This window comes from Carlito syrichta, unplaced genomic scaffold (genome assembly GCF_000164805.1).
Source record: "Carlito syrichta isolate Samal-C Ts95f unplaced genomic scaffold, Tarsius_syrichta-2.0.1 Scaffold273907, whole genome shotgun sequence".
Taxonomy (NCBI): Eukaryota; Metazoa; Chordata; class Mammalia; order Primates; family Tarsiidae; genus Carlito; species Carlito syrichta.
Window position 1 is genome coordinate 180567 of NW_007218003.1, and position 11178 is coordinate 191744.

At 34.5% G+C, this 11178-nt stretch overlaps 1 protein-coding gene across 1 annotated transcript in view; it reads left to right on the top strand.

The window, feature by feature from the left end:
* The window catches only part of LOC103254239 (RAC-gamma serine/threonine-protein kinase), a 148246-nt gene that overhangs the window by 76671 nt on the left and 60397 nt on the right, over positions 1-11178 (top strand). The window contains exons 5-6 of the mRNA XM_008052375.2: positions 9186-9251; positions 10709-10777. Coding sequence (XP_008050566.1) covers positions 9186-9251; positions 10709-10777 — 135 coding nt within the window. The remainder of the gene's footprint in view (positions 1-9185; positions 9252-10708; positions 10778-11178) is intronic.

Genomic DNA, 11178 nt, shown 5'->3' on the forward strand with positions numbered 1-11178 from the left:
CACCAGGATTTACCCTCATACTCTCCTTCACTTTTATTTTAACTGTTAAAGACACAAAAGTTACCAGCGGATTATGTATTTAACTTGTTTCTTACTGTTTGGCATTTATTTATATATCCAGTGATCTAACTCCTTGAGATTTGGGCCTATCATTTCTAAATTCCATTGGCAACTTTTATATGTAACACAGCACAGCTGCTGTCTCATACCAGGGGCAACTTGGTACCTGTTTAGGCATCATTGTCTGCCCTGTCATCCTTCCTTTTTCCAAACACTATTTTTGCCATGTTATGGTGAGTCAGAGTTATTCTACTGAACCCTATTCTGATACTACCTGTGTCAGGGGTCTCTAAGACCACTCTCAGGTTCAGTGATTCATGGCTCAAGACTGAAAAAAAGACTCATGGTTATTGTTTATTATAGCAAAAAGATACAGATTAAAATCAGCAAAGAGAAAGCCACAGCGGGGGAAAGGCTAGGATAAACTAAGTGCAAACTTCAAGGTATCCTCTTCTGGTAGAGTCACATGGATGGTGGATGCTGTGTTATAGTGGAGTCAAGGTTATCCAGAGAGACAGAGAGGATTTACTGAGGAATTGGCTTACACAGTTATGGAGGTTAATTCCCACCACAGGCCATCTGTAAGCTGGAGACCTTGAGATGCTTGTAGTGTGTCTCAGTCCAAGTCCAAAAACCTCAGAACTAGGGAAGCCAAAGGTATAATTCCCAGTCTGAAGCCGAAGATCTGAGACCTGTAGGGCGTGGGATGAGGAGGGACCTGTGGAGTAGAAGGGGAACACTGGTATATATCCTGGAGTCCAAAGGCCAAAGGGCCTAGAGTTCTTAAGTCCAGGGGTAGGAGAGGAAGAATATCCCCAGCTCCTTTTTTCTGTCTTTTTTGTTCTTTTTGGACCCCCAGTGAATAAGATGGCACCTGCCCACATTGAGAGCAGATCTTCACCATTCAGTCTATGACATACATGCCAGTATCCTCTGGAAACACATTTAGTAGTAATGCCGTAACGGTTCTCTAGGTATTTCTTAATCCAGTCAAGCTGACACCTAAAATTAACCATCACTGATGCACTTAATTCTCCCAGCAACAACTATGACAACATCTGTGAAGTGTTGTCAACCAAAGCAACTCATCTGAGCCTTGGTGCCGAGGGTTTTTATTGGAAGTCAGTCATGTAGACAAGCAGCACCTGCATGACTGCCCTGAGATGCTCAAATTTAAACTTCTCAGAGCAAAATCAAGTGCAAAGCATTCATCATTCAACCTTTTATTAGCATATACTGTCTGGTCAAACTGGTGCCATGTGGCTCAAGATTTCTGGTATACAAAAGTATTCTTATTAGACAGAATATTCCAAAGGATCAGAGCTCATTTCCTAGGAGCTGGCCGAAGGCCAATCTTGAAGACTGGCGTTTTGGGAATGTGCAGGGTTTGGGCAGTCTAGGCCTGAGGGATTACTCCTTTCCTGCATGTAGGTCCATTAAAATAACCCAGTGCTTTGGCTTGGCTACTGTCATCTTTGTTTCCTTGGACTCTTAAGTTATTACTGGTGAACCCACACCAAAGGCACTTTAACATCATCTGCCAGGTATTTGAATCCATTCATTCAGGTTTTTTTGAACTCTGTATTAAATATTTCATCAATGATTGTGGTTTGTGTGAGAAGCAAATAATGGCTTGATACGCTGTACCTTCATCAACTGTAATTATTCTTTTAGGGGTATTATTTTATTGATCTATGTTCTGAAGTTATTTCTTACAGTTGGAATTTTCATTAATTCTTCTTTGGCAGCTTGTACCAAGGTTATCATTCATTATTTACTCATTTATTCACTCATTCTTCCATTCTTTCAGTAAGTCTACACTAAACACCTAATTATTTGCAAGGTACTACTTTAGGCACTGAGACCATGTGAATGGATGTAACTGACAGACTCCTTTCCTTTGGGAAATTATATTCTAATTGAAGATAGACAATGAATAATACACATAATAAATGAGTAAATCATATAGTATGTAATAAACTAATCTGTACTATGGAGAAAACTGAAGTAGGGTAGGGAAATAAAGAATAATGATGTGGTGATTATAGGGATTTGATGCAGTATTAAATAGAATGATTATGAAAAGCCTCACTGAGAAGGTGAAATTTCAGAAATCATTTAAAAGAGGCGAGGCAGCCAGCCTTTCAGATATTTTAGAGGAAGAATGTTCCAGAGATAGGAAGTAGCAACTGATATGCCTTAGGGAAGGAGCATCTTAGTGCATGCTTTTAATAGCCAGGCATCTAGCCTGACTGGTGTGGAGGAAGAATAGGATTGTTGAGCTATTGTAACGATGTTGGTTTTACTCTGAATGAAGTGGGAAGCCATTGGAAGTTTTAAAGCGGTGTAGTAACATGGTAAAATTTTCATTTTAATATCACCTTGACTGTAGTGTTGGGAATAGACTGTGGGTTGGAAGCAGGGAGCTTGTTAATTGCAATAATCCAGTTAATTGAAGATAGTGGCCTACATCAGGGTAGTAACCATAGAGGTAATGCTAATATTCAGACACTGGGTGTATTTTATTAAAGAGCCAACAGAATTGCCAGATTGTATGTGGGGGTATGAGATAAAGGAGTTAACGATCGCTATAAGGATTTTCACCTTAGCAACTGAAAGGATCATTTTGCCATTTACTATGATGGGGATGATTGTGAGAGTAACAAGCTTTTTGAAGGCAGATTAGGAATTAGGTTTGGAAATGTCAAAATCAGTATTTCTGTTAGATACCCAAGTTTAAGTCATAAATTCCAAATAGCCATTTCTTAGTTTCAGGAAAGTCCAGGTTTAAGGTATAGATACAGAAGACTGCCAGCATATAACCTGTATTTAGAACCTTAGTTTGAATGAATTTACCAGAGGAAGGAGTATATACTTAGTGAAGAGAAGAGTTCTGACGACTGAGTTCTGGGAATGCTTACAGAAAAGTGATTCAGAGAAAAAGAACCAACAAAAAAGACTGAGGAAAGGCAGCCACTGAAGAGGAGGAAAATTAAGAGATTGTGATGTCCTGGAACTCAAGTAAGGAACATGTTTTAAGGAGGCAAGAGTGATCAAATGTGTTAAATGTTATGCAGGGCTTCTCTTCTGAATAGGAAGTAAGATCACATTTTGAAAGTATAAAAGAGTGAGGTTGAAATCAAGGGAGACAATTTAATGAACAGCTCCTGGACTTAAAGGTCAGGATAGACTTGGGTTTCAGTCTCAGCTCAAGTAACTTAACTAGTTAAGATAACCTGACAAAGTTAGTGTATACATTTCAGCATACTTCCCAGGCAAGGAATGGGGCCTGGGAAAGATTTGAAGCAACCATTTGAAGTGTCCCTATTTGAAGTGACATAAATAGGGATGGGTGAGAGGGACCTCAGAAGATTCATCTGAGATTGGAGGGAGGATTGTAATGGTGCTGGTCAGTATGTTCATGTAAGTTTTTTCTTGAATGTGAAATACAGAGGTGGGAGAGTAGAGATTAACTTTTTTCAATACTGGGAATTAAGGGACAGAAGAAAGACTACAGTCCAAATTGATTATATCATGATGAAAGTCAAAGGAGTTTATATAGCTCTGCATCATAGTAATATTTGGAACAGAAGCATCAGGAACAAAGCATCAAATTCAGGTGTAGTACTTGACAAAGGTGATATAGTGTTCATAGTTAACAGAACAATTATGCTTTCATATGCTCTATCAAGGTGAAAAATCTCCAAAAGGGAAGGAGAAATCAAGGAACAGTGAGAAGACAATCTGTCAGTTGGAGAATGGAAGATGTATTAGAAGTTGGCATTTGGGCCAACGCTCAAGTTTTTAAAAGGCAAAAATTAGAACCCAAAATTTAGAGCTTGATAAGTGTGATAACTCTCCCTGAAAAAAAAGTATATATTGCTAACATATGGCTTGTCAAGACAGTGGAAAAGTACATCATGATTACTGGTAATCATTGTGGTTTAATTAAAAATAAATTTTCCATATCACTAGTCATGGAAATGCAAATTAAAACCACAATGAGATATCATCTCAGTCCAGTTAAAATGACATTTATCCAAAAGTGAAAAAATCATGATGTTTTAAGGTTGCATGAAAAAAAGGAACTCTCTTATGCTGTTAGTAGGAATGTAAATTAGTATAGCCATTATGGAAAACCATATGGAGGTTCCTCAAAAAACTGAGAATAGAACTACCATATGATCCAGCAATCTCACTGCTGGGTATAGATCCAAAAGAAAGGAAATTCGTATATTAAAGAGACATCTGCACGTCCATGCTCATTGCAGCACTATTCACAGTAACAAAAATATGGAATCAACCTAAATGCCCAGCAGTGGATGAATGGATTAAAAAAATTTGGAACACACACACAGTGGAATATTATTTAGCCATTAAAAAGAATGAAATCATATCATTTGCGGCAGCATGGATGGAACTTGGCATCATTATGTTAAGTGAAATACCCCAAGCACAAAAAGACAAATATTTCATGTTCTCATAAGTGGGAGCCAAAAAAGTAGATCTCATGAAGATAGAGAGTAGATTGGTGGTTACCAGAGGCTGGGAAAGAGTAGGGGAACATGAACAAATGAAGAAATTGGTTAATGGGCACAAAAATACAGTTAGAAGGAATAAGGAATCAGATCTAGTGTTTGGCAGTTTAGTAGGGTGACTATAGTTAAGAGGAATCCGTTGTGTATTACAAGATAGCTAGAAGAGAAGAATTTGAATGTGTCCAGCATAAAGGTCTCGTTTATAGCTTTGGATGGATGAAGGAAATGTTTTAGACAGAGAATGTCTTGATTTCGACTAGCATCTGATACAGTCACTTTAGATTTGTAGTCAAGATGGATAAAATAATGTGAACAAACCTTTAATGTTGGACTCAGGTTGTGGGGTCAATATTGACCTGCAGCTTGAGCAAGTTAATTTTTGTGAACCTCAGTTTCCTTGTGTATTAGGTTGATGCATAGGTTTGTAGTGTTCGTTTTTGGCATAGCAACACTGTGGAGTTGGGAGTTTATCATTTGCCATTTGTCATTTGGAGTGACATTGTTGTGCTTGTGAATGCACCTTGCATTTTGCAGGTTGGAAGAAAGTGCTATTTGTGGGCTAAAGAAGATGGAGTGTGAAGTGGAAAAATAAAAGAACACTTCTGTTTGAGTTCAACAGAGGAGTAAACTCAGCAGAGGCGACTTGAAACATTTGTGATGTGTATTGGGAGAATGCTATGGGGAAAGCACAACAAAGAAAATAGTTTTGTTGTTTTAAAGAGGGTTACTTTGACCTGAGAGATTCTCTGCGTTCAGGAAAACCATCAGGCTTTGATGAAGATAACTTAAACGCTTTAATCCATGATGATCTATGTTAGTCAGCTCGAGAATTGGCAAATGTGACGAACTGTGATCAATCATCGTGTGACATTTGCATTCCATGGGCAAGCAAAAACGCTATGAACTTATGCATCAACCCAATATAATGGGATTGATAAACCTAACATGTGAAAGTGGTACAGGGATAAAACAGGATGACATTCTTGGTGTCCGTGATGATGGAGTAAGAGATGTTTTCTTTCTCCTACTTCTCGTTCTCCTCAACCTAACTACAAAACAGTGAATGGGGCAAATGAAAGGAAAATTTTAGACAATATATAGTAAAGGGTGAGAGATAAATTGAGAAAGATTGGGATAATAAATATGTGAAATATTCTTCTGCCTCATGTCCTCAAGAAAGAAAATCTCATTTTCCCTAAAACTTCTTTCTATGAAATAAATTTGATTTTAAAATTCATTATTTAGTTTTTACTATGGTTGAATATAAGAATCTATTTTAAAAGATATTTCATGAAAAAAATATTATACTTGTATGCTCAAGCATTTCTAAAACTCATAATTATGATTAGCAAATGGATTTTTTAAAGCATCACATTGCTTTAGTCACTAAGTTTTTACCACTGTTATTTTCAACTTTTTGTTTTGACATGTTGCTTTTTATTGTAATTCAAAATTGTTGGCATCTGTGTTTACTTTTTAACTTGTGTGTACCTTATCTTCGTAGCAGAAATTAATTAGTATGTGGAATACAGAATCATTAAATATACATTAATGGGAAAAATTCTAATCTGATGAGATGTAACATATGTAGAAAATACATTTTTGTATATAAAAGACAAGTACATGGTATTAGTTCCAGTCCCATTCTTATAACAAAGAAATAATTGTTTTTAGCTTTTGTCTCCATGCATCCTCCATCGATGTGGTCAGACAGATTACAGTATTTAGAGGAAAACAGTATTCTCTCATGAAACTTACTCAGTGATTTTAAAAAATAAGTATTATATGCGATAGTCCTATTTACCAAAAAGAATAAAATTACCCACAGAAATATTTTTTCAAAGCATTAAAATGTATTTTCTGGCTCCAAATGAGTTTTGTACTTTGTTTAGTCTTTTCCTAATTTACCCAAATTAGTTAACTTTTTTTTTTAAAGTCAGAGTCTCTGTTGCCTAGGCTGGAGTGCAGTGGCACGCTCATAGCCTTCCAAGTAGCTGGGACTACAGGTGCATGCCACCACACCCAACTAATTTTTTATTTATTATAGAGATGAGGTTTCGTCAAGTTGCCCAGGTTGGTCTCAAAGCCCTAGGCTCAGACAATCCTTTTGCCTCCGCCTCCCAAAGAGCTGGAATTACAGGTGTGAGCCACCATGCCTGGCTCCAGATCAGTTAACATTCCATCCATAATGGGTAAATATTATCTCTTCTAGGAATTTTTTTCTGACTGCCTATAATACATTTTTAAAAACTCGTCCTTATATTGGAGACATGTGACTTTTATAATATTACTGTTAATTTTATATCTCAAAACTGTCCCCTGTTTTCCTGTCCCTGCGCCACGATGGTAGTCCACGCCATCCTCATTTTTTCCCTTGGAGTAGTATAATCTCCTAATTGATCCCTCGTATTTTTGCTGTCCTTCTCAAAAGAACATTGAGTAGTAGCCTTGTCTGAACCAAATTAAATTGTGCCACCCTCTTCACTTCCTCCATTTCTCACACCATCACAGTGCCCATCTTACACTCTTTTCATTAGCATTAGGTTTCTTTACCACTCCATTTGCAATAGTGGACCTTCGTTTTTTCCCTTAGTTATCACTTATCAAAATTAGTAATTATTTAAGTTGGATATTTACTTGTTTATCTTCTCTACTAGCCTGTAAATTCCATGAGCCATGGGATCTTTTTTATTAAACCAGTTTATACCAGCACTGGTCTTAGCATTTAGTAAGTGCACATTGACAATTTTTTTTTTTAATGAGTGGATTTAGTTCTGTATCACAAAATAGTTACTTGCATACTGCTTAGTAATGTATGTCATATTCACTTTATGATGCTTATTAAGTGATTCCCTTCTTTTCTTTTTTTTTCTATTGACACTGATCACCATCTGACTAACTAGAATTAAAGCTCCATGAGAGCAGAGACTTTTATCTTATTTGTTCAGTTTCCTGTCTGTGATATGTAGAACAATACCCAGAAAGTATTTTTTGCATATGTGTTAAAGGAATGAGTAGATGAATGGGTGATTGAATGAATGAATTCCCACACACTTGATATCTTGGAATTTATTCCTGTGATAAAAAGTTCAGTTCAACAGACATTCATTAAGTATCTACCACATGCTAACCATTACACTGGGTACTGTGAGTAAGAAATCAATGAGTTCTGGTGTCGTTTCTGCTTCTGACTCATTTTGTATTAAAATATTTGCTATTATTCTAATTTAGGAATTATAGTATGACAGTGGCTTTCAAATTGTTTTAGCCCTTAAATGTCTCCTATCAACCAGTCAGACTGGGGTGGCTTTATTCTTATGCTTTTCTTCACTGATTTTAAACACTTTGTTGTTAATTATACTTCACTATCTGTTGAGTCGTAACTGATCTGACCTTTTTGGAATAGTTTTAGGATCTTAGCTTCTTTGATCAGTCTATTTCTCATTTATCTTTTAGGTTTACCTGAGGTCATCTGCTTTTATAAAGACAATGTAATTTGTCCCCTGATATGTTGCCTTCATGTCTTACTTATAATCTAATTTTGATTTGCTGACAGTAGTTAAGAAACTGATCCAGCAAGGCCTTTATTTAAGGTCTTGCCAGAAGCGAAGAACAGAGATACTAGATGATGATGTTAGCTTCTACAGTCATCTTCCTTTCCTTTCTTCTTTAAGATGGTGTTACTTGAGAAATATGAAAACTTTTTTCCAGTTTTCCATATGTTGAAGAAAATCTCTTCCACATTACTTTTGATGTCAAATGAGATTTATGTCCAAAATTTGGGAAACATATTCTTAGTTTATTTTTGGTTTGAAATGTACTCGAATTGAAAAATTGTCACCTATAATAGGAGAATTGTGACCTTTTATTAAAGAAACACATTAAAACTGTAGTCTCACCTACTTGGGAGGTCAAGGTGGTAGGAAGATCACTTAAGCCCTGGAGTTTGAGGCCAGCCTGGATAACATAGTGAGACACTGTATCTTAAAAAAGAAAAAAAGTGATTTTTTTAAAAGCCCATTTAAGAGCCTCAAGCAGCGAGATATTTTTTTATACCATGTTTCTTTCTATTTCTAAAATGTATAATTTAAAACTGAACATTACACGTGTATTCTGTAGTCCTCTTTTTAATAACTGATTTTTTTTAAGTAGGAGACTTACGTATTCTATGATCTTTATTGTTAAATATATTCTTTTTATCCTGCTGAATAAAATGTATTGCAAGCATGGCAATATTAATTACCTCATACTGAAATATTAGCTGATAAGGAATTCCCTTAGAGAGAAAAAGCTTAGTATTTAATTTTTGTGTTGATCTTTGTATAATTATTGACATACTTTGATTAAGTATGAATGAATTTATATGAGTTTATGTTTTATAGCCATCTGAATTAAATAATTAGTTTGATTTTCTTTCTTCCTTTTTTTGGCGAAGGGGAAGCTGAGCAATAGAGGAAGCATGCCACTTTGTTTTTAAATCCTTTTCTGTCTTTGGATTTATCCTCTTCTGATTTTAAAGAACTAGTGAAGTTGCTGTATTATCAGTGCTCTGAACATATATTAAAGATTTGCTTTTTTCTTTTGTAGGATGAAGTGGCACACACACTAACCGAAAGCAGAGTATTAAAGAACACTAGGCATCCCTTTTTAACTGTAAGTGTCTAGAGGACAGATGTTACAATCATAACATTTTAAACTTAAGGAATTTTGCTATAGAAACTAAGCTGTGAAAAATAATATTTAAATAACATGTATTTAGATATATCTTTTTCTTTGTGGAAATATTGTTAGTCAAGTTTGTTTGAAATTATTGGCATGTATGGATTTTTACAGCATGTATGTATTTATAATCCCTCCCAATAGACATCTCTTCCTTTTCTGAGACATTATTTTTTCTTTCTCCTTCCTTCCTTCCTTCCTTCCTTCCTTCCTTCCTTCCTTCCTTCCTTCCTTCCTTCCTTCCTTCCTTCCTATTATTTTTCTTATTGCCATTTAAAAACACAATATTATACAACTAGTAGATTACATGTGGCATTTTAAAGAGAAAAAATAGTAGATTTTTAAAGTTTCTTAATATTAAATACAAAGACTTTATGTTTCTTTCATTTATTGTCTTCTGATAAAGATGGAAATAATCAGAAAGCATTTCTTTAAATATGAAAGGTAGATATCTTTATTGACTATATTTTATAGAAATAAGACTTTTTTTGAGGGATAGAAGTTCAGGAATACTGACTACATTAGAGATAACATAGACATGGTTAACATGGATAACATAGACATGTCTTTCTCACTAGACAAACTATAAACTGTGATTTATATGCATTTAAGTATTTTTAAAAACTGATTGTTTTATTCCTATTCTTAGATTCCTTGTAATGGAGAATTTGTAAAGTTTCAGTATATTTCTGGTTCCAATGAAGTATACTGAGATTAAAAATAACAGTGAGATTTTTCAAAAGTAACCCTTTAAAGTGTTAGGATTATCTGAAGTAAACGTTTTCAGAGGTGTTACTAGATACCTAGACTTACTTTGTTACATTTTTGTGTGTTTATTGCCTAGTGTAATAAGATAGCATTTTGGCATCTTTTTATAACCCAAAAAATTACATGGCCCAACTCTGTTGGGTTGGATCATGTCATGCATCCAATATGCAAAAAAGTGATATCGAAATTATATTAAAAACCTGACTATAACAACTGTAACTGTATTTCTAAGGAATTTCCACTAGAGTAATCTGTAGACTGCACTTTGAATTCGCATGGATGAGAACTTTGAGGACTAATGCAGTTTCAAATAGATGGCACAATAGATTGAGATGTGCTCATTGCAATTACTAAGTTTACTTTTACTTAAAATTTTAATTTTTTAAATAAAAATATCTTGTGAACTAGAAAAAAATGTTTTATTTTTTTCACAAACTCTTAAGCATTCTTAAGGCATAAACAGACTCTGTGTCCCTGATAATTTAATAACAATCAGTTAATTTAATAATAATCAGTAATCAATTCATTTAATCAGTCATGCTTACTAAGTATTCTATTTTTGTACCATTATTATTGTAAGAATGTAAGATTATAATATAACATTTTTCCTTTTTCATTTCAAGTCCTTGAAATATTCCTTCCAGACAAAAGACCGTTTGTGTTTTGTGATGGAATATGTTAATGGGGGAGAGGTGAGTAAAAAAGCATATCTAGTATTTGCATGGTAGTATTTTCATTATTTTAAATACATTACTTAAAATGCAAGTTATATTATAGCAGTTCTCTGTTTCTTGATAGGAATTTATATAACTTTTTCTGCTCTTGAGTATATGGGAGCTAAATAATTTTTAATAAGTTGTAATGATTGTTTTTACATGACTTTTATGTATTGGAAAGCGTAATTATATTTTTCTCTTTTCTATATTTTTAAATATAGAAAGTTTTACCTCAAGTAAGATTTTTGAAATCATGTTATTAAATTTTGAATACCAGAAATATAAGATTTTATGTTTATATGTTTTACAGAGTTTTTTCTAAGGTAGACTGTGAAAGTTGTGAAAAGTTATTTTGTCCATCTTTTTTTTTTTTTTTT